This window comes from Trematomus bernacchii, unplaced genomic scaffold (genome assembly GCF_902827165.1).
Source record: "Trematomus bernacchii unplaced genomic scaffold, fTreBer1.1, whole genome shotgun sequence".
Taxonomy (NCBI): domain Eukaryota; kingdom Metazoa; phylum Chordata; class Actinopteri; order Perciformes; family Nototheniidae; genus Trematomus; species Trematomus bernacchii.
The window spans coordinates 3078839-3102671 of record NW_022987609.1 but is presented as its reverse complement, the minus strand read 5'-3'; the positions used below and the strand labels follow the sequence as shown (position 1 = coordinate 3102671).

General features: G+C 39.1%; 2 protein-coding genes across 4 annotated transcripts in view; one reads left to right on the top strand and one right to left on the bottom strand.

The window, feature by feature from the left end:
• rgs19 (regulator of G protein signaling 19) overlaps positions 1-2079 on the top strand; it is a 31020-nt gene extending 28941 nt beyond the window's left edge. Inside the window, exon 5 of the mRNA XM_034131778.1 lies at positions 1166-2079. Within this exon, the coding sequence (XP_033987669.1) occupies positions 1166-1354 (189 nt within the window). The 3' untranslated portion in view covers positions 1355-2079. The remainder of the gene's footprint in view (positions 1-1165) is intronic.
• Positions 2080-8543: 6464 nt separating this feature from the next.
• Positions 8544-17186, bottom strand: tcea2 (transcription elongation factor A (SII), 2). 3 transcript variants are annotated; one of them, XM_034131847.1, is made up of 10 exons: positions 16978-17186; positions 14714-14776; positions 14195-14300; positions 13952-14072; positions 13346-13563; positions 13193-13249; positions 12832-12986; positions 11590-11736; positions 9989-10060; positions 8544-8596 (listed from the first exon to the last, which is right to left on the bottom strand). In XM_034131847.1, the coding sequence occupies exons 1-10, from the start codon at positions 17044-17046 to the stop codon at positions 8588-8590; spliced, it is 1017 nt and encodes a 338-aa protein (XP_033987738.1). In that variant the 5' UTR covers positions 17047-17186; the 3' UTR covers positions 8544-8587. The 3 variants fall into 3 exon arrangements, with proteins under 3 accessions (XP_033987738.1, XP_033987739.1, XP_033987740.1); XM_034131848.1 differs by having other exon boundaries at positions 13346-13560; XM_034131849.1 differs by lacking the exon at positions 11590-11736 and having other exon boundaries at positions 8556-8596.
• Between the last annotated feature and the right edge of the window lie 6647 nt (positions 17187-23833).

The window sequence follows — 23833 nt, the reverse complement described above, 5'->3', positions numbered from 1 at the left end:
GCTATAGCAACACGTCATGTTTATATGAAAAGGGGTGGGGTCAATATGACCCGCTTGGCGGAAATAGGTATAAATGGCAATTTTTTGGGCGATTTCTTCAATCTGACTTCATATTGACCATTTTTAACAACATAGGGTGCTACATAACACACTTTCAGGAAAAGTCACGGACTGGAAGACTTTAATATTTTATTGAAAAAAAGTTACACACAAAAAAAAACAGCTCTGGGTCAAATTGACCCGGTTGGCGGTTCTAGTGTTAAGGTCGAATATTAAAAAATATCAAGTATATCTTTTCCTAACCACTTTTCCTTAACCTCATCTTACTTCATTACCAAGGTTGGAATTAAAATTCGATATAAAGGAAAGTGAAACTAAATGGTTGCTGGTGCTCTCCCTCACCGTACTGTCCACGTTTTTAATCCACATAAATCCCAATTAGAAGTATTATTGTATGGAAATAGTTGAATATAGATAACTAAATGCAACATATGCATCACTTCTTAAGCTGACACATCAACTACATCTACTACTGTGCATATCCCCATTCAAATGTGTTGACATCTATAGAAATAGTTTAATTAGACTTAATGTAATGATTTTACAGCAGTAGTTAGCTGATCGTTCATAGTTCGTCTTTTGGTTTGACAAATTGTTGTGAAAGATAGCCTATAAGCACCTCGGCAAGATATGGCATACTATGGGTTGTATTCATGACTGGTCAATGGTGCGTCACTTTACATATTCTGACCGCAAGGAATTGTGGGACATCATTATCTCCTATCCTTTCGCAATGTGTGGTCCAATGTGTCCTATGCTGAAAGGGGTTCATATAGGAAGCGTTGAAGCTCCTTTACTATCCTCTAGAGATTTGAACAGTTCTTATCATTCAGTTCAGACATTTTTACTATCAACCTAAATGTATGCTGATACTAATATATCTTTGATAAACTAATATGACCAATATTATAATCAAAGTGTTAATAGACCAGCCTCATATTTAAAAAGATTGTCAAGTCTCTCTCTTACCACTAATTCCTACAGTTGTTTGTTTTTAGAAAGTTTTGATGGTTGAAGGTGAAGATGTAAATAATATGCTAAAACATCAAATGCATGTATTTATGAATCCCCTCTCCTCACTAAACTCCTCTGCCTCTCCCTGCAGGTGAGCCTGGACGCCCGGGTTCGAGAGATGATCAACAGGAAGAGGCAGAACCCGACGCCTCACGTGTTTGAAGACGCCCAGCTCCAGATCTACACTCTGATGCACCGGGACTCCTACCCACGATTCCTCTCCTCCAGCATCTACAGGTCGCTCGTTCAGGGCGGCTCGCGCACCTCCTCCGAGTCCTAGTGCCGCCTCCTCCTCTTCCTCTCCCTGAGCTCACAGGATGGATGCCAGATCATTTCATCGCTTCTCTCACACACTCCTCCCAGTACCAAACTTTCCAAAAAAGATCAGACGACTCCTCACTCCATTTCAACAAATCCCAAATCTCTCCGATTACTGCCAATACTTTCTTTTCATTTCTCGTTTATTCCTCAACGTTTAGTACCGTTGCCAATAACTCCTTTTTCTTTTCTCTCCAGTTTGTTCTCATTCAATCTTTTCTTACATTACTCTGATCCTTTCTCCTTCCCATTCCCATCCCATTTTACAGTAGTATTGCAATAATATAAAAGAAAACCACAATACAGATAATACAATGTTGTGTAATCAAAACAATATTCTAAACATATTTTATGAATACTTTAAAATAAAAAATTGTTATCATGAAAACAAGTCTGAAATAGTGTCAGAACTCGATTCATAGCATTTTTGTTAATTGAATTTATTAGGCCAATACTGATATTGAAATAAAACAAATCCGATAATGCATTTTTATTTATAACAAACACCCATTAGATTAGGAAAAATGTTAAAAAGCAAAATAAATTGTAGTCTGATAAATACCATATTTCTGTCTCTGATAACAGTATTGATAAAAACCCTTAAAAAATTACATATATCTGCTAATTTTAAATAACACTCTACATAAACACGTTTTTATTATAAGGGTCCCTTAAATTAGTTTTAAACTGGAAAAATTCTTAAAACATTTTTACTGGCCATGTTGTTACTTCCACCTACAGTACATCCTTCTATTTAACCTTACAACCTATTTTTCTACCTAAGGACATCTCCTCCTTCCTCATTACCTCACCTTTTTCCTCTTTTTGACTTTCTTCTAAACAGAAAGACATATTTATTGGGATATGTGGCGATTCACATGATTACTTGGGAGACTTTAATGCATTTCAATGGGAGAAATACACATCTGTGCCATGGATCCTAAGTGGATTTTTACATATTAGCCCCGCCCCTCATGCCGTCCAATCACCTTTCAGAGCCAGTTAAAAGGTGAATGTTCCTATCCTCCACCCGCCTAATCACCTTGTTTTCCTCCTGTGGTTTCGAGAAAGGCAACAGAAAAAGATGGATGCTGTCTGATTCCTTCTCTCTTCTCTTTCTCTCTTTCAACTGGAAAACACAGGGCGCTCCCTTCAACCCCCCCGCGACAAACCACAACGAAAACGTGTGTTTCTTGTTTGCTGTTTATTTATCCACTCGTTTGCTGGCTCAATCATTTCACTCTGCGATAAACAAAAAGGACAAATGGATGGATGTCAATTCCCTCCGACTACTGATTTACAAACAGACAAGACGTCTATTTTTTAAGAGAAAACTATACGGAACATTTCAATTTTGTTGATTTTCTTTTTGTTTCTTGAATTCTCCCACTCTGACCCCTTCCTGGATTCTTTGCAAAAAAGAGGAAAAAAATCCTCTTAGAGTGTACTGATCCCCCACCCTACACAACTCCACAGACACACACACAGGTGCAATAAACACTGGAGTTTGGAAAAAACACACACACATTTACACAGTTTGTGTTACTATATTTCAGAGGATCTTTACCTCATCTTGTAGGGCTGCTCGATTATGGCAAAAATCATAATCTCGATTATGTGGGTCAATAATTGATATCACGATGATTAAAAACGATTATCTATTTACCTTGAAAACATCAATTTATTGAAAAAAAAATGTTGAACAGTATGTTTTTAACAGTTGATTACCCTGAACTTTTTTTTTAAATAGTTTTATTTCGATTGTGTTGATTTCATAATCGTTGCAAGCCAAAATCGTAATTGCGATTCAAATACGATTAATTGAGCAGCCCTATCATCTTGCTAAATTAAACCCTCAGCATGATATGACCAAGCCTACCAAAGTAACCGTTACAGTATCATGTAATATTTCACAATCCACTCTGACCCATTCAGCTGTAAAGAAGTACTGCACCCTACAGTCTGTTACTGTTGAAATACAGCAATCATGTATTCATGTTGAGTGCAACACACCCTCTAAATGGTATATTGTCCAATATGTCTCAAAGGCCTGGGTGACCTTTTTTTTTTAATGGCTCGAATGGCTTTAAATAATGAGATAATTCTATGTTTCACTATTAATTGATCTGCTCAACAAACGACAAATTTGATCGGCAGCTTTTTGGTATTTTAAATTACTTTAAAATATATTTTCTGTGCCATTTGGCTTGATGAAAAAGATTTTGAAAATATTTGTGGCTTTAAGGGTGGCTAAAATGCAGTTTTATTGCTTAGAAACTATGATAAAAGACCTCTAAAGTTCCTAAAATGATTGTTAAAGTGTTCCTAATAAGTATAGTAATACAAAACGCACACACACACACCCACACCCACACACACACACACACCAGGGTGGCCTACCTGGGCACTGCTGCTGCTGACCTCTGCCTCTGTGACCTCTCACCTTGACCTCACCACTGTCTGTCCCACTCGGACGCCTGCTCCTGATTGGCTGCAGGAGGCTGCAGGGCTGAACTGTGGTTGGTCAATTCAGGAAGGGGGGTGGGAGGAAATCCCAGGTGCAAAAAAATATAAATATATATAGATATATTATTGAAAAACAACTAAGAAAAAAAATATATAGAGAAAAAAAATATGTTATGTGAGATGGGATGCTTACACCCAGTGCTTCATGGGAAATGTAGTTTGAGGAAAATGTGTGTAGTTGTCTGCGCAGGCAGAAACAACAGATTCAAAAAAAGAGATGCCTAGATCTTAACCAGACTGGTGACTCGGAATGCATTTATCTTAGTATTGTTAATGTTATTTATTTTATATTTTGTTAAAACTGTGATTTTAATTGTACATATATAAACGGAAACCCTTGAACATCCAATGAGAAGCGGCCTCGTTTGTTCTGAGTTTGTGTCTTCAATTTATTTCTTATGTCTCAACTAGGAATCAACTCTCTGCTCTGCCATCGTCCATGCCTCTCGCTACACTGCATTTGATACTGGAGTTTTAAGGCGGATACAAATACCAATGTCTGGGTATTTTATATAATCCTATCGAAGCATTTTGGCCAACATGTTTTTTTACATAAATGCACAACACGTCTTGAGATAGTTCCTTTCAGGTAAAGCGGTTCAAGTACATTCACTTCTCTAATGTGAAACTGCAGTTTGAGTTTGAACTGAAAGTGAACATGAACCGAGTGAAGAGAGACAGAGCTGTTGACTTTTTGTTGATACTCCCAACACTCAGTTCCTAAAGGAAACCACCACACACACACACACACACACAGGTTTGGAGTTTGTGTGTGGGTGTCTGGTCTTTTTCCACAGTTCACTGTAACTTGATATGTTTGTGTTTGGAAGTAGTTCTCTGTGACACAGACACACACACATACGTACACTTATTTAGTATATAGACACACTCTCATACCTCCATTTCTCACACAAACACACTCTCCCACACTTAGATTTCTTTATCTGTCCATCCATGTTTCTTTCCCAGCATTCCTCTCTTTAGCATGCGTTGATGGACACTGATAAACTTCACTTCTCCTGCTTATCGCTTTCAGAAACGCACAGTTTAGTTCACATGCTGAGGGCCTTTTTTACCTCCTTCTCTGCTTCCAAGTTACCCAAAACGTAATATTTACTTACTAAAGCGCTTGCTATTAAATGCAGATTAGTCACTTAAAATAATACTACACCAGCGTCAAATGGATCTTAAATTTAACATGTTTTTATACCGGCTGCACAAAGTAAAGTAAAGTTAGTAAATTCCAATATGTCCTGAAAAAAACATACTAATTGTAAGTCAAATTGAATAAATAAATGCTATGTTCACATTTTCTTTTGCGTTTAAAGGTCCCATGTCATGCTTTTCTGGTTATTACCCGTCCCCTTGTGTGTTATATAGCTTTTTATGCATGTAAACGGTCTGCAGAGTCACAAACCCTCAAAGTACACCCTGTAGCGAGTAAAACTCTAACACAGAAAAGACCTGTCTATGCTGCCCCAGAACGCCTCGTTGGAGATTTCTCTTTTTCCATTGTTTACTTCTTGGGTATAGTGACGTATTTCTGGTATAGTGGCGTAACGTAACGTCCGCGGAGCCGTTACGTTTGGACCAATCCGCGGACTTCCTCACACACACACACACACACACTCGGCGGGACGTTGCGAGGCTCGCTGCTGCGAGGAGCGGGACACTGTGAGCTGGCTCACTGGTGTGGGGTCGGCGAGACTCCGCGGAACTCAGCCTGGGCACACACACAAACTCCCAGCCAGGCTGCGGGTGTGTGTGTGTGTGTGCCCAGGCTGAGTTCCGCAGAGTCTCGCTGTCTCGCAGACGGCCACTGGGCTCACAGGGAGGGAGGGGGCAGGAGCTCCAACAAGCCGTTTAGGACAGAGAGTGAATACACATACTATACAGAGATGCTGTATGAGAAACCAATGTGAGTTTGGAAAATTGCACAATATACATTTATTCTAGTATACCTCAACAATGGAATTATGATCAGTAGAAATGGCCATGACATGGGACCTTTAATATCTCGACAGTGTACAGTAGGTCAGCTGAACTTACCACAGCTCAACCATACATTAAACATAATGAAAAATAAAGGGAAAAATGACTCGTTAAAGGATTAATGAAAGGATATTTTCTTGGGTCTAATTAACAATACTTTAAGGGAATTCCTCTGGCAATTCCCAATGATTCATTAACTTAACCCAACTATAACATCTCATAAAATACTTTTTCCCACCCCTACAAAAAAAAACATTAGTTATTTCAAGGAAACTCTTGACATTGGAAACAATAGCCCTGTTGAAACTGAACCTGGTTTGTGCTAACATTAGCATATAGCTAACATGTAAATAGAACGTTTAACAAGCTTAGCTAGCAACCTTGATTTCTTTCAGTAGCCTACAATATTTTTATTTTGCTAGCTTTTTCGATTTGCATCAGTTCTGATAACTGAACGTACCAAAGTAACAAGATCTTAAATCATAAGGAGGCTTTTTATACAGTACAAAGTCAGACAGTCATTACTTGGATCTAATATTAAAGCATCATTTCCAAATGGGCGGTGAAATTAATCGCAACATTGTCTTTCATATACGTTTCCTTATCCTGACCATGCTGTAACCAAACATGGTCAAAATCACAAATGAGAGAGAATTACATGGTCAGTTTGTAACCTGTTTTGCTTTCCACTGAGTAACTATTTCTGCTCTGTGTTCTGTTTGGACTTCATGAATTCGGTCTGTTTTCCATCCAGAAAGAAGACACCTAACCTGGCTGTCTCTCCACCTTCCTCCCTCTCTCTCCCATGCTCTTGTATGGAAAGAGCTCAGCAGTGTTTCCACAACAAACACAACAGCAGCTTTCTCCGCTCTGCTTTCTCAACACTTTTCATCACCTCTGTCAACACGCTCGCACCTCCAGCGCCATTTGGAAAACGGACTCGACATCTCTGGTTTACACTTGAGTCAGTTGGGATTTATGTGTTTTTTTGTTACTTGTACATGTGATGTTCAGTTAAATGAACTGAGAAAGAATAATGGCCTCACTGGTCATGAGAAGGAATTGTATCAACAGTATTTAAGTGGAAGGACTTTAATGTTTAACGTTTGTTATCAACATCAAACTGATAGTGCTCAAACATTTCAAATTATATATTATTTGTTATTACAATGAGTGTCATCAGAAAATGTCACTTATTAAACATAGTGTGGTCTAATGTGGCTTTAAAAATCTAGAACATCTGAACATCAGTGGACTTTGGAACCTCATTTTAACCAGTATTATGTGAGATTCATATTTTGATAAAGTTAAGATGCTTTAAAGGTCACTAACCTATTACATGTTTTCGGGTGTGTCAGTACACTGTGACATCACTGGTGGGTTACAGTATGTTGCGTTATAAGTCATGTAGTTGTTGAGTCAAAGTAAAGCTGAATACAGAAACCCTTTGACAGCAATGTGGATGTCATTTCAGTAATAACCCAAAATGGTTGTGTGGCATTTGTTCATACAATAGGGACTTGGCTGATTGCCAGTTCAATTCCCCTAACTGAGGTGCCGATGAGCAAGGCAGCAGACCCCCACTCTGCTCCCTAGGCGCTGTATAAAAGCTGTGTATGCTTCTTAGCAGGATGGGTTAAATGCACTAATATGAACAAAGTCTAAATGTTGCTGCGTGTGCGGTGCTGGATGCATGTGTAACAATTAAAGGTTGTTTCAATTGCCACATTTTCTATTTCTCAACAAAATTCAAAATATGAATACTTGAAAATTGATACATGCTTTATCTATTAATAATAGAACAATCTTCATCTGGATCTAAACCTTTTATGCCAATTGATTTAACCAATGTTAAATTCTAATAAATAAATATCCCTTATCCACAAATATGAAGAAAATATGACCAGGACATGCACTCTAAAAGACTACAAAATACTATTTAAGATATATATTGCTACCTTTTTTTAAAACCAAGCAGGAACCAATCAAGCCAGAAATAAAAGAAGACACTGCAGCGATGTGGTCTTAATTAAAGTGCAACTTTAATAGAAATGTTAAGGGCAAAATATTGTGTCAGCACAACAAGCTGTTTCCACAAATCCTAAATGTGATTCAATCTGGTTTAAAGCTTCATCTAGAATAAGAAATAAACTCTTTATAAGTGCTGCATACAATACAAACTAAACCATATACACAACATGGACCTTCATATTCGTTTTTAAATATATTACAGCTTTCACTAGGTTTATATATAAAAAAAGAAATTATACAAAATAAAACAAAAAAAGAAATTCATATTTCTGAATCCAAATTCAAATTCACTTTTAGTCATTTTGCTTCATGATCACACACACAGCATCTCCACCCTCCTGCTGCTCTCTGCATCTCCCCACTGTGGACACACACACACACACACACACACACACACACACACACACACACACACACACACACACACACACACACACACACACACACACACACACACACACACCACACACACACACACACACACACACACACACACACACACACACACACACACACCACACACACACACACACACACACACACACACACACACACACACACACACACACACACACACACACACACACACACACACACACACACACACACACACACACACACACACACACACACACACACACACACCTCAACAAAACTGGAAGACAGAAAGAAAGGTTGTGGTTAAAATTCTTACAGAAAATACATTTAAATGTGTAACATTGAGTAAAATGTTAGATTAAGTAAAATAACTGGTAAATTGAATCGTGGGTTAGGGTTAGCTTCAAACTCAAATAACATTGTTGTTTTATGTAGTTAAAATCTTGAACCGCCAAAATGTAAACCGCCCATCCATCCATATCAGAAACAGTTCTGTCATAATAAATAAAAAGAAGCCTGCAATTATATATTATGCCAACATTAAACTTAACACAAAGTTAAATCTGTGTGTCATTTTGTCAGAATTTCCTACAAAATACTGAACGTTTTCAGTATTTTGCAACTTCAAACTTTGCTTGAAATGATTCCTGAGGTTAGAGAGGTGTTTATCAGTTTATCAAAGATAGCTTTATTAAACTGATAATAATGTCAGAGCCTACCGACATGTTTCAGATTCTCAAAATGCTGAAACGGAAACACTTCCCACAATCCAAGCTGCTCAAATGTGTGGCTTCACCTTGACCTACAGCCAGGAGCTAAATAAGGGAGGGGCCTGAAAAAGTACAGGAGAGAGAGGAGGGAGTAACTGTGGAGAGAAAAGGAGAGGGAGGGAGGAGGGGGAAAGGACAGGGGGGAGGCATGAGATGTAAACAAGGGGGGGAGGGAGGACAAGGAGAAATGTGAGAAAACTGGAGAAAAGGGAGAAAGAAGGAAAATTGAAATAAATAAAAAGATATGAAGAAGTGAGAAAAGAAGAGAAACAGGTGAAAGAGAGAATAAGGCGGACATACAATATGTAAAGGGAGGCAGCACTCATGAAGGTGAGTGGAGAGGAAGCGGAGGAGAAACATGAAGAGTCTGGTCTCTGCTGCCATCTTGTGGTGAGAGTCATACTGACACTCGGGTCAATTTAACCTTTATTACAGTTACAGATGAGCTGCAATATTGTTATTTAGTAAAAGCGCTTAAATTGACCTGCCTCCTCCTGTAAATCATTTCATAAATATCCTTTACAAGTGTTTTACTTTGATGAAGAAGGTCACATAATGTATAAGGACTAATATGTTTGATAATGTCTTTGAAAAGTGACCATTATACATTCCTTTTAAAAAGATTGACTTGGGTAAATTGTTGTATTTTTATATCATAGACTTTTTGAAAAGGTTTTTTAAGATTCTTATGGGTTCTTGTTTGTTGTGTGAGGTTGGATGCATATTTACTAATATTTCATGTGTGGATATACTGTAAATTATATGGAGCACTTGTGTACTTTAGTCTAAGCATTCACTGCTTCGCTGACATGTTTTCAATTATATTTGCTGTATGTTTTACCTTTAAGAACGTACCCAATATTTTATAAATCTTAAATCATTATTTTGTGTGTCCCTACCTTCCATCGGTTGCCGCAGCTGTTACACAACACAAAGGTGGTCATCGGCTCATCAGCACTGCGGATCTGCACCTGAAACACACAAAACATCACGAGAAGCATTTGAGTTCATCATTATTGATTATTTTGGGACACAATATTATTAATTCACTTTAACATTGAAAAAAAGAGCACTGCTTTCATTTTCTTTGTATCCCTGCTTACCAAAAAACATAAAAACGTGTCCTTATCCACAATGCACTCGTAGAAGGAAATGTATATTAAAAATTCTACCAAAACCTTTTAGTTCAATTTTTAAACAGAGAACATTTGTCCCTTGTGCTCTCTGTGTTGTATTACTTAGCCACTGCATTCAGGACAATTTTCACAGGCCGCTGCTGCAGGTTGAGTTCAAGCTGTTTTTATTTTGGAATGAAGTTTTACATTTTTACTTTTGATTTTAGACTTTAATATCCCAGTCGCCTATGATCATTTGTCTATGGGAAGCCAACATTCCCTACTGTGTGTGTAGCAGAGGTGGGAAATAGTGGAGTACAAAAACTTTGTTACTGTACTTAAAGGGGACCTATCATGCAAAATGCACTTTTGTACGTCTTTTATACATGAATATGTGTCCCCGGTGTTCCAGGGAACTCACCAAGTGTCAGAAAACACAACCCTCTCTATTTTCCTCCATACCCAAATCTCTAAAAAAGGGGCTGCAACGGATCTGATAAAAACTGATCCAGATTTGAACACTGTCCTGACGTCAGGACGGTGGCGCTACGGCTATTGGGCCAACTCCACCAATCAGGAGGAGACAGCCACGGCCATTGCCGTTCGAAAGCGCTGGAGACGCTGTAGTACATATGCCAGGCCTGTAGATGGTGCTGTTCTCACTGAATCTGCCCTTGCAAAAACAGAGCTAAAAAATGTCGAATTGAGCAAAATGAGGCATGGCTAAAATGCATGATCTGTTGGTATTTTGAAAAAAAAAAAGTATAAATATGCCTTATATAGGTATGGTCCCATACTATATTATTCAAATATAGCATGATAGGTCCACTTTAAGTAAAATGTTCTGGTATCAGTACTTTACTCCACTGCCTATTTTTCTGACGACTTTTTACTTTTACTTCTTACATTTTAACACAAATACCTGAACTTTCTACTTCTTACATTTTCCAAACAGGCTGGTTCCTTAATTTTAATCTGCGTTTGGTGGCGTGATCATTATTATTTAGAGTCATTGCGTGCCTATTGATTTTAACACGATCCGTGTTTCCATCACTTCCTGGTCTTCTCTAAAGAAGAGGGACCAATGAAACGTTGTCATGTTGCCGTTGTTCAGCATCGAAACATTCATTAGCTAACAATGACATGATTGTTCTATTAATATAAAGGGAGGTCAGTTACTCTTTAAAACAGTTGGTAGTTATGGGTACTTTTTACTTAAGTACATTTTGAAGCCCATACTTCTTTACTTTTACTTGAGTAAAGAAGTTTAGTCAGTACTTCTACTTTTACCAGAGTATTTTTAAACACGAGTATCTGTACTTCTACTTGAGTAAAGGATGTGTGTACTTTTGCCATCTCTGGTGTGTAGTCATGTGTGTTCCTACCTGTGTGTATGAGCATCTCTTTCCGCGGCACTTGCCGCAGATGAACATGTCCGTCTCCGTCCCCCCGACCTTGGACAGCTGATGCTCTCTGATGGACTCTTTAGTCAGAGCCTCTCTCATCAGCTTCAGCTCTGCACTCGCCATCTCCTGCACACACATAGCAGTACTGCAGTTGTTGTAATCAAGTACCCCCTTCTCAACCTAAAGTCTACCCTTAAAGATCTCTTATTATACTGTTTTTCATCAATATATTATAGTTCTGAGATATATACAAAACATGTCTCTGAAGTATTTGGCTCCAAATACCAAACAGATCATTGCAGCATCCCATAAACCCCTCTGTTTTCAGCGGGGTCTGCTACTTTAGTTGAAAAATAAGGAGCCCCTCTGAGAGATATTTGTGACCTGCTCCATCGAAATCAGTCGCATTGACCCGAAGACACATTTTGAGTTGTATACACTGTTGGAAAGAGGAGATTCCTAGCTTTCTAATGATATCAGGATTGTTTTTGTACTCCAAATATTAAGCAAAATATGTCACATTATATAATGACTGTCACCGAGTCAAGTTTCCTCTTCTCTGGAATCCATCGATCTGATTGATTATTAGCAAATGATCAGAATACTACGCAGGGAAGATATTTTGGTTTGGATTACTGGTCTGGGTGAAGCCCGCGAGTGTGTGTGTGTACGTGTGTGTGTGTGTTTGTGTAATTTTGCGTTTGTTTCCCGGGGAAAACACTCACGAGAAACGTCGGCTGTTGTTATGCCTGCTGTGACGTTAAGTTACTCCGTTCTCCGCTTGTAATTATGCCGTTACAAGCTTCAAAGTTGTATTTATCATCTGAATTTTCCGAAACAAGTTTAATATTCTGAAAGCCAAGACTTTGTTTATTTTAAATCAGATGAAAACAAACTGTAACGGACCCTGCCGTGTTATCTATGATTACTCTACGCCTTACGTTGGTTGGTGATTGGCTAATGGTTACCCAAGCCAAAACATCGTTATGACATCATATAGTGGCCAAAATCTGATCAGCTCATTTTCAGACAGGTTTTTATATAAATGGATCAGGACAAAAAGAGAGGGGGTTTTTTCCTGAAACTTTCAGAATCTCTTAACACAGAGGGGACACATGTTGATGTATAAAAGACATGAAAAAGTGGATTTTGCATAATAGGTGACCTTTAACCCTAAAAAACGAAATGAAACAGCCCCTTGCAGAGGTAAGGATGACTGACCTCAGCGGTCATGGAGGCGATGCGTTGAGCCGAGATGTTTCCACACAGCACGTTACGCCGCAGGTCAGGGTTCTTCTGGTCCTTGAGGTTAGAGATTCTGCTTCTTAGACGAGTTTTATACTTTAAATCTGTCGTCTTAAACTCATGGAAGATATGTGGGCACGACGAGCAGTCAAGGACTCACAAGTGATGATCAAACACACATTATATACATCAGTGAATTAGCTTAAAATGTATCTTACAAAGTGAAACACACCGAGTACACTCAAATTAATATCTTTCATTCAGTTGTAAAATCATTTTCTGTATGTTAGCGTGTGTTTTTGTAGAGTTTTAAAATCTTGATGAAACAAAAGGATATCCTCTTCGATTTGTGCTGCAAGATACCCACAGTTGGCTCCAATGTTCTTGTAGTCACCTGCAACACAAACACACATACATCAATTTGAGATATTAAAATATCAACCGTGTGTTTTCTTATACTTTACTCATATATTGTAAAGGGTCTTCTCACCGTCAGTCTGCAGCGCCGCCACCAGCAGCTCTCGACACTTGTTTCTCACACTGTCCGTGGTGACGGGGGGAGGGGGGAAGGAGCTGACCTGAGCGGGGAGGATGGGGGGGATCGGAGAGGTGGGTGTAGTGGGTGTGGTGGGTGTGGTGGGAGTGGTGGGTGTGGTGGGAGTGATTGGGGGAGTAGGGGTGGTGGACGAGTCCCCCGATGTGTTACTGCTGAGTCAGAGGAGGAGACATTATTAAATGAAGTGGAATTTGGAGTCGGTTCCACTTTAAATCTTCCTACATGAAATAGGAAACTGTACTTTCACTTCTGTCACAGTGACATCTACTAATTTCATTTCATTTTTTATTTGTTCCGTTCATGGTATGCACAACATAATGTATAACAATTATTAAAAAAACATCTATAAACACACCATACCCGAAAAGGAGTAGGGAGAAGAAAATAATAATCTTGTATTTCCTGCCCCTTTCTCAACAAAAAAAAGAAATAGAAATAGATGGTCTGTTCTTCATATTTTCTTATTCACAGCCAATCATAAGAGAAACAAAATGTAAGAGTAGATGTAACCAAAAGTGATGTCATCAGTGTGCGACAGACCTTTTCTCAGTGCTGCCAGAGTCCTTGGAGGTGGAGGATGACCTCACAGGAGAGTCTTCATTCTTCTTCTCCTTCTCCTTCTCCTTCTCCTTCTCCTCCTCCAGCTTCCCCTCTGCACCGTCTGCAAGACAACACACAAAACAAATGTACGCCGCACCCATTGTTTTCTATCAAAGAGCATCGATAGATGTCAATGCTGTCCGCACAAAGTGAAAAATACACAAGCAACACACCGCCTCTTACCCAGCAGTTTCTTCCAGGACTTGATGAGAACTTTGGCCAGAGTCTGAACCTCTTCCTCTGAACTGTGTTTCCTCACCGCGTTCACAGACATCCCCACTCTGGTGGACTACAGTGGTTAAAATTGTGGAAATAAAAGTTATATCAATATTTTCTCATCTAAAGCGCCGTCTATTTTGTGTTCTCCAGTGGGCATGAATGAAAGATATTGGTAGTACCATTTGATTGCTCAAACAAACTGTCAACTTTGCTGTAAATCCCATCTGTTTAATCATCACATGAATACAGCGTCAAAGCAGAGCGTCTGAATTCATGGCGGTATTCAAAATCATACTGCCTAAATGTTTTAAACACCCTGGTTTATCGCAAGTCCCCACTTCCTTTTGCAATTTTGACTGTGCAGAATGTCCATGCCCTAATTTAACAGACATGTGCAGTGATAACTATTCCTGTCTCAGCTGTGTCAGACTATAGGTGCACTTGATGTTGATGGGGACATGGCAGAGGGGTGGAGTTATTTACCTGCAGCGTCTCTAGAGACATCTTGATGTTCTTCAGTTCCATCAGCAGGTCGAGAGCTCCGTCCTGTCGACAACATAAAACATTCAAATCACATTTTTACCCTGTACGAGGTCAACTCACCACATTTACACTTCAGAGAGTGAACACCAAGAAGACAGACATATCTGTTTCAGTGGACATTCATTTATCCAGTAGAGTCAAGGTGGCCTTTTCTACTGCATGAGAAGATTCATGGCTTCTTCCCAAGACTAACCCCCACAGCTGTCACCCACACGCCCCGAGACAATCGTTCAGTGTAAAAATAAAGGTTACCAAGAGAATGATGGGACCAGGTCAGGAGATGTAATTTAAGAGACTTCAATTTGTCAATTAATGAGGACCAGTCCATACCTGACACCAGGAAGTGCATATTTGGGGGAATTAACACAATGCAAAGCCTTTAGGGCTAGAGAAAAAGGGAGACATAGCTTATCTTATTTGAAATCCCTTATTATAATGCTATGCTGAAAATGATTAACATTTTAGAACAGGAGAGTGTCCAGGAGGAGGAGTCCATAGCTGTGCTTTCTTTGCCAAATGAGAGGGTACTGCAGGGAAATAAGCAGGATGTGTTCCCACATTACCACATACTGTAGGCGACACAGAAACTAAAAGACATGCACGGATAAAAGGAACAAAATAATTATTAGACACAAAGACAGACAGTGAGGAGGAAAATACATGTAAGCAGAAGAGACTGTTGTATTATTCATGCGTCTACTTCCAAATCCCACTGTGATGTTTAAGACAAAACATCTCTGTGCAAACTGTTGCTGTGAGACTATTTCGAGAAAGATAAAAGCAATACATTTCCACAAATCTACTGAGAATAGGGTAAACAAGTATTATCATTGATGTGTAATCATTGAGACTTTTCTGTAAGCCCTGTTCCCACTGCTCAAATGTAGCCCCCTAATCCACTGTTTGTTCACCAACAACCTCTATAGAGCTGGTATAGAAGTGTACCCGTTGCAATGTCTCATAAAACACTAAAAGGGGGGAAAACCATGATGGAAAACCCACAGTATATGGCACTGCCCCATGTTTTCTCCTATCAGAGGGCAGCCTGCCAGCCCTTTATCATGTGTTATGTACCAAAAGGGCACATTAGAGGCGTTTTTTTATTGAATAAGACATTTTCCCTCCTGCCCCCAAACACCTGTTGAAGTATTCCCAGCTCTATGTAGCTTTTAACCTCCTTTGCTCTATCGTTTTAATCCTCTGGTTTAACACAGATTAAATGGCTGTGCCGCCACAGTTAGCCATTCAATAAAAACATGCTCTGCAAAGCTGGCACCAAATGGAAAGTTAGCAGCTAGCTGTGGAAAACATTGGAACAAGTATCCAAACCAGAGCCAAAATAATATTGGAAGTGACGGCTAGATATTTGGAAACATATTCTCAACCCCGACATACTGACGGTTTGGTCAGCATTGGTATTAATCAAGGTTTTGGAAATACAAACATTGGACAGTGCACAAACAATGAGACATCTTCTTTCCACTGTTTAAACTTTTGAAACTAAAAACATTTGTTTATTCATATTGTGGATTTTTCAATGAGGTTGAAGGATTACATGTTCTTTTAAAAACAAATCAAACACACACTCATTTGAAATGTTTGCAGAGGGGATCTTTTGAATCATCCAAAAAGTCTCCATTTAATTGAACAGATGAAATTGCTTTGAACTTTGAACTCAAATACTGCATGCTCTTTTCAATGTATGTATTACTTGATATCAGTTCTCCATTATAATAAAAACAACTCAACAGAGCCCCAAGGTACATGTTTAGTTATCCTACGCTCCACTGACTGGATTTTCCCAATGTAAAAACAAAATGTTTCAAGTACAAACAAATTATATTATAACGAGTTGTATTATTTTCTGTTTTAGCTCAGCAATCTAATAATGCCACCATATATATTAAATAACCTTTGGAGGTATGTAGTTAATAAACTCTGCATTGAGTTGATCAGACAATTGACTCAAGGTGTGGTGGATTTAATTGGCAGCTATTTGACCAATCGCTGCAGTGATTTATCACCAAAAACAGAAGCACCGGCATTGTTTTGAGTGAGATTATCAGCAAACATTTAACTCCTCCACAGGTCAGTGAGCAGAGTTGAACAATGTGTTTCCAGAATTGTCCCTCTCAGCAGTTAAATGTAGGGCTCACCACCTGATCGCGTGTTTTATGCTGATGCAGCAGCTGTTTTGCACTCACCGTGTTCTTCTTGTGCACCATTTTATCCAGCTTTTTAGCGATGTGCTCCACTTCTTGGTTTTTAGCCATTTTGAGCGGATTTCTCTCCGTCAGTTCTCCTCCTCTGCAGCCGTGAGAAACCCCATCGATGGACGAGAAACTCTGCCAGTTTCTCTCTCTTTGCGTCTCTTTACGCAGTCTGTCTGTCTCCTCTCCCAGCTGCTGCCTCTCTCTCGTTTGTTGTTGTGTGTCACTGTGGGACGCTGGGAGTTGTAGTTTCATTTTTTTCCCCAAATTCAACCTGGATCAACTTGGCCAAAACTTTTAAAGGAGACTCTGCAGTCATGCAGCCAGAGGGGACTTCCTGGAAGGGCATCCGATTTCCTCAGGTAGACTCTTCATTCATCATTTATCATTCATTATTAAAACATATGATGATAGTCTATATTGTTGGATGAAATTTGGAGGGGAATAGATGATCCATCATGATCCCTATGGGTTAATCACAAACATGATTAACATGGAGATCTAACTATATAATCATAATTCAATCTGTATTCAGATGTATATCACACTGACGGTGTTTGGCATCAAAACGCTCCTGTTCATTGAACTGACTGGTTGTCAGGATGAAGGTCAGTAGCTGCCAGTAAAACCCCGAATGAATAGCCTGATGCACTCACTGTCTCCTCCCACTAGATGTCAGTGTTGCTAAGTTATATTGTACTTGGTGCAGTAATGTTGACAGCTTGCAGTTGGTTTATATGTGTGAATATGTGTGTGTAAGTTTATGTTCTTATTAGAGAGCAAATTCTGTAGAGACACCATTTTTTTTTTTTGGAAGCTATTTCATCAAGTGCTTTCTCTAAGTGATTTCACTGCAGTTTAGTCAGTAAGTACAAATAAGGCTGTGGACAGTTATTTCGAATTTTGATAGTTGGAAATAACTGAAAAGTATGTAATAAATCCATCATGGGATCCAATGCCGGCCCAATGACTGAAGCTGTGAATGTATCACTGAACATGTACAATGGACGGACCTAAGTGTTCAGGGACGTTTTTGACTATATTTGAAAATGTTGAACCCTCTTGACATCTTTACAATTAAAATAAATCTGTATCTTCTAAGTCTTCATCAAACCCAAGTTAAAAAACACAAGGAAGCAATTTAAAATAGACAAAATGTAATATAACATATGATCGAGTGGATTAGACTTTTAATAAATAAAGATAACCACTTTATTATGTAAAACAAATAAAGAAACAATTTAAAGTCAAATCAAATAAACACAACTCGGTTATTTTGTCCGTATCGCTAACTGTGTGTGTCTTGAGTTGCAAGGCATATCTTCTGATTTGATCAGGCTTATCAAGTCAATATTAAAAGGTTATTAAAGGGTTAACTGGTACTATGCTATCAACGGAAACCTCTTGAACAGTGGTATCTGTTGGGGTAGGATTGAATAGGTAAGAACAAATATAAAGTATTTCTGCTAAAACAAATTTAACTTTTAAAACACTTTTTATTTTAGCTATATTATATAGTCAGTTTGGTCTTGAGACTACAAATGTTAAACCTTTCAATTTGGGATGGGATGTGAGTTGACAGACCTCTGTGACTCATACCCTTCTCTTCTTGAGGCTCAAGGCTTTAAAAACCCTATTGGCAAAACACGCCCAAATATCTGACCAAACTTTGGACTGGCACCATGCATTGTGGGTAACATAGCCACCACATTTTTACAAGTAGAACGTGTGGAATATAAAACATATTTCTATGGTTGTTTGGAAGCGGTTATTTCGGGTCTAAAAAGGGAAGCCAATGTAAAAGTGGCTTTTTAAACCTGCATTCCTTACAATGGCCACTAGGGGGAGACTCCACTGATCACAAGAAGTCCAATTTGATTGAAGTCTCTGAAAAAAATTATTACCCTCTTTCCTAGGTGATTTACCACCCCAATAAACTGATTCCAAATGAGTTTATGGTCTCAATTGCTTGTGTTGATTTGTAGCAACGAAGAGCAAATATAAAAGAAAGTGTCCCGTACTTGTCATCTAATACAGATCACATTCCTAAACAAACATCCCAACAGTGCCTTTCAGCTGCAGCTCCACAGAGCCTACCGTAGCGGTCCTACTCTAAATCTAAATCAGACTCTCCTCTCCGCATTCCAGACGAGTAAATAATTCTTGGAGAAACTTTTTTTTGTGGTCTCATGAATTCTTGCTGCTTTATGTCTGCAGCCAAGAACCTCCTCCAGCTGAGGAGCCGCAGAGCAGAGCTGGCAGCGACATCAACAGCTGCTGGGTGAGATAGCTGCCTGTGTGTGTGTGTGTGTGTGTGTGTGTGTGTGTGTGTGTGTGTGTGTTTACTTCAGAGGACCTGGAAAACTCTGAGGTATGCAGCAAGTCAGAAAAATATGTGAAGAAGAAGAACATCAACTCATCCAAGAGCTGATAGGATCAAAAGCAGCATCTTCTTCTTCGTCTGCCATCTCTGTTCTTCTTCTACCTTCATTCCTCTGTTATTCAATGATGCTTTCTCTCATCTCTGTTATTTCATATTCTATGAACCTCTTTGCTGTAATTCAACTTCTCATGTTGTCTCTGTTCCTCCTCTTATTTCTCTACTTTCTTTTATCATCTCCTGCCCTCATCTTTAGTCTGTTCTCTGATCTTTTCTATGTGTATTGTTCTCTTTCATCTTCTGAACCCCAACCCCATCGCTCTCCCCCCCTTTTGTTTTGTGTCCCTTCCTTTTTCATGTTTTTGATTTTCATTGATTTTCTCATATATCCTCATATTTTCCTTTGTATTTCCTTCCTCCTTCATCCTGTTCTCAATGTCTTATATTCCATCTTCCCTTTCTCTGTCTTCCTTACCCCTCAAAACGTTGTTCTTCCCTCACTTGTACTTATGTTGTATTTTTCTTTCCTCCTTTCCTCTCATATAACCCCCCCCTTTTTCTTACATCAGATCGCTTTCTGCTTCGTCTTACTTTTCTCTACTTCTTTTCATAGTCTTTATCCATCCTTCACATCATTGTGTCCTATCGTCCAGTGTTTCATCTACTCCGTCTTGCTTCCTTTTTTTTACTCCTATCTTTACAACGTGTTTTTGTAGAATCTAAAGACCCTTCATTTCCACTCAGTCAGTGAGGTGATGCATTATGGTCATTTAGCGAGTAATGATTTCACAAGAATTATGTTAGAAAATAAATGATAGGCACCTTCCTGAAACTCTACTTGTTTTCTATTTGAAATTCACAAACAAATGTAATGTTCCAAAACGAGAAACATGCAGCAAACGCAAGTAAAAGTGTAATTGTTTATTATAGCTTTTTGTACAATTCTGCAGTCATTTTTAAGTTGTCAAATTCACACGGTATAGGCACAATTTTAGTGTTCCCACTTATGGAAAAACAGAATAATACAAACCATGCATAAAGCAGCCCAAACCCCCAGTCAGTTGGTAGTCAGTGTTGCTTTGTGTAATTTTGTGAAATTGTTACCTTGACCCTATCTGTGCTACAGGTTTGGACTTGTGAGTATGTACAGTTTTGAAATAATCCCCTGAATGATTGCTGTTGGTCTGTATTTTGGCCAAACGGCAGTCCTTCAACTTCAGTGTCAGCAGAGATGACAAAAGTACGCACATCCTTTACTCAAGTAGAAGTACTCATGTTTAAAAATACTCTGGTAAAAGTAGAAGTACTGACTAAACTTCTTTACTCAAGTAAAAGTAAAGAAGTATGGGCTTCAAAATGTACTTAAGTAAAAAGTACCCATAACTACCATCTGTTTTAAAGAGTAACTGACCTCCCTTTATATTAATAGAACAATAATGTCATTGTTAGCTAATGAATGTTTCCATGCTGAACAACGGCAACATGACAACGTTTTCATTGGTCCCTCTTCTTTAGAGAAGACCAGGAAGTGATGGATACACGGATCGTGTTCAAATCAATAGGCACGCAATGACTCTAAATAATAATGATCACGCCACCAAACGCAGATTAAAACTAAAGTAACCAGCCTGTTTTGAAAATGTAAGAAGTAGAAAGTACAGGTATTTGTGTTAAAGAAGTAAAAGTAAAAAGTCGTCAGAAAAATAAGTAGTGGAGTAAAGTACTGATACCAGAACATTTTACTTAAGTAACGAAGTATTTGTACTCCACTACTTCCCACCTCTGAGTGTCAGTTCGTTACGTCATTAGTCCCGAAAGACATTTTCTACCATTGTCTTACATTCATTTAACTGAGCCAAGATCGCCCATGAAGCTGCGGAAGAGAGGCAATGCATAAGCAAAAAGCAATTGCTCATGTTTTATGGACCCAGACACAGGTATTTTTGTACTCAACAGTGAGGCCATTTTGGTTTCATGCGCCACTGAGCAACTTTCATAGGAATTAAACGTGCCCCGCCTCCAACGCAGCATCCAGTTGTCTTTATGAATCCATGCTTTGTATCCAGGAAGTGTCAGTTATTTGTGTATTGGATCAATGAAACTTGTTCAGCAGCTGAAGTCAGGAAGTGTCCTCTTCTAGTGAGCTATGGACTCATACAAAGTCACCTCTGACGCCAGGAAGTGTTTCTCCACTTTAAATGGATCTTTGGAGTCTCAGTTATTGACCATCGGAGGCAGGAAGTGCCCACTCTCCTTCATCTGTAGCTGTTCATTTTGACCCCAATGCACCAGGAAGTGTCCTTTCTTCATGCAATGGCTCTATGGAGTCACTGCTCGTAATGTCCTCAGACAGGAAGTGTTCGCTTAGTTGGATGGATGAAGCTATTCCTATTTCCTTCAGAAAGAAGGCCAAGTATTGTGTTGAGGTGGTTTCTTCTTCCTCTCTGATGGTAAATGAGTCTGCTGAAGCTTCATCGGAATAGAGAGGGTTTTTTAAAATAATTTTAGATGTGAGTAATATGTCTATTTTAGATTTAGTAATTTCACATGCCTATGAGGAATGGGTTATCCAGAGATTTGCGAAAGGGTGAGATATCTGTCTTAGGTAAAAAAAAGTACAGTTTCTATTCGAAAGTTGAATAGTTAAATCATGATCAAATGGGACTGCATTACAGCCAAGTATACCGTCTTCAGTAGTTGCTGTAAAACTGAATTGTGTTAAGCTCGTTGACAGCTGAATAGAGTGTTCGCTGCCAGCAGGAAGTGCTGATTAGAAAAGTGAATAATGTGGATTAGTGACTCTAAAGTCAACATTTTAATGGAAATAGTCATTGTTCAGAAGCGCCTTTGCCAAATCAAGCACCTAGTCCTTATTGTTTGAAGTCTCCTATGTTGAGAAAGAAAACACTTCCAATATTGCATACATCTTACCATGTCCAGGTCTATTTTGAGAGTGGCATCTTCTTTGCCATGTTCAAAAACACAAGGACTACAATTATAAATGTTAAATATTAATTCATGTAAAATGACTTACCTGTGATAAAGCATTAGTCACATCACAGCTAACTTGTGTTGCATGTTTATCCATAAGTGTATCTAATAATGTCAACATATTTCCTCAATGTTTGGTTTAAGTGTGTGTATGTGCCTTTATGGGTCTGTTTGTTTCCCAGTCGAGTGCCAGCATTCCAGTCAGGCGTCCTCACCAGGAGACAGGAAGTAAGAAACAAGGTGATGATGATGAAGTCTGTCCTGTGTGGTACAGGTTTGGCAAACTTCCAATCATTCTCCACCCTTCAGAGACGCCAACATGTGGTGGGCTAAGAATCAGAGATAAAACATTGGTGAGGAATTAAGAATTAATGTTAGTCCAGTTCTTTAAGAATTAATCCACTATGGAGTGTCAGCATAGTAAGTAAAACCCAAGAATAATTGCTAATAGATATTAGTAATTATACTTTCTATGCAACACGTCAACCTCTTTTCTTAAAAGAGAGATACATATATATCTGCACATGAATGCTAAATCTGTCGAAGGAATACGATTTTACTGGAAGCCTTTTGGACTTTCTTTTGCAGTCTGACAAGTAATGACCAATCATGTTTGAGAGGGCTTTGGTTGCATGCAGGTAATCTATGTGGAGAGCAAAAAGAGTGAATGCATTGGCTGAAATGCTATCAAACTGTAAACAAAGGCCGGTGAAACGAAAAGGAAGTATTTGCCAAGATATCCGCTACCTACACTGCTACTGTACCAACATTTTGGCTGTTGCCCCAAGAGGCTAAATCGTCATCGGACCGTTAGTCATTGGGTTCCTAAATTGGTTGGTTCTTAACATGGGGCAGAGCCATGGGATAAATGTGAGTTGTCATGAGTTTAATTACTTATTTTTTTAAAGGTCCCATGTCATGCTTTTCTGGTTATTACCGGTCCCCTTGTGTGTTATGAAGGTTTTTATGCATGTAAATGGTCTGCAGAGTCAAAAACCCTCAAAGTACACCCTGTAGTGAGTAAAACTCTAACACAGAAAAGACCTGTCTATGCTGCCCCAGAACGCCTCGTTGGAGATTTCTCTTTTTCCATTTGTTTCTTCCGGGAAACAAAATGGACCAATCCGCGGAGCTCCTCACACACCAGGATCCCTTGGCGTCACTATCAACGCAGTGGGGGGACCTTTAGCGTACATTTTCAACCAACAGGGAGTCCCATTGACTTGCATAGAGCTCCCTGGTTGGTAATAGACGAGTTGGGATCGCGGAGAAATGCTCTCCGCAGACCCATTCTCACAGCGTTTATAAATATTTTTCTTACTCAATATCAAGCCACACTTATTGTTTTTACTTCGGCTGTGAGTGTTTGTGTGTGCTCAGGATGAGTTTCGCGCTGTCTCGCTGTATCGCCGACCTGGAAACCACACCAGTAAGCCAGCTCACTGAGCAGCGAGCCTCGCAACGTCCCGACCAATCAGA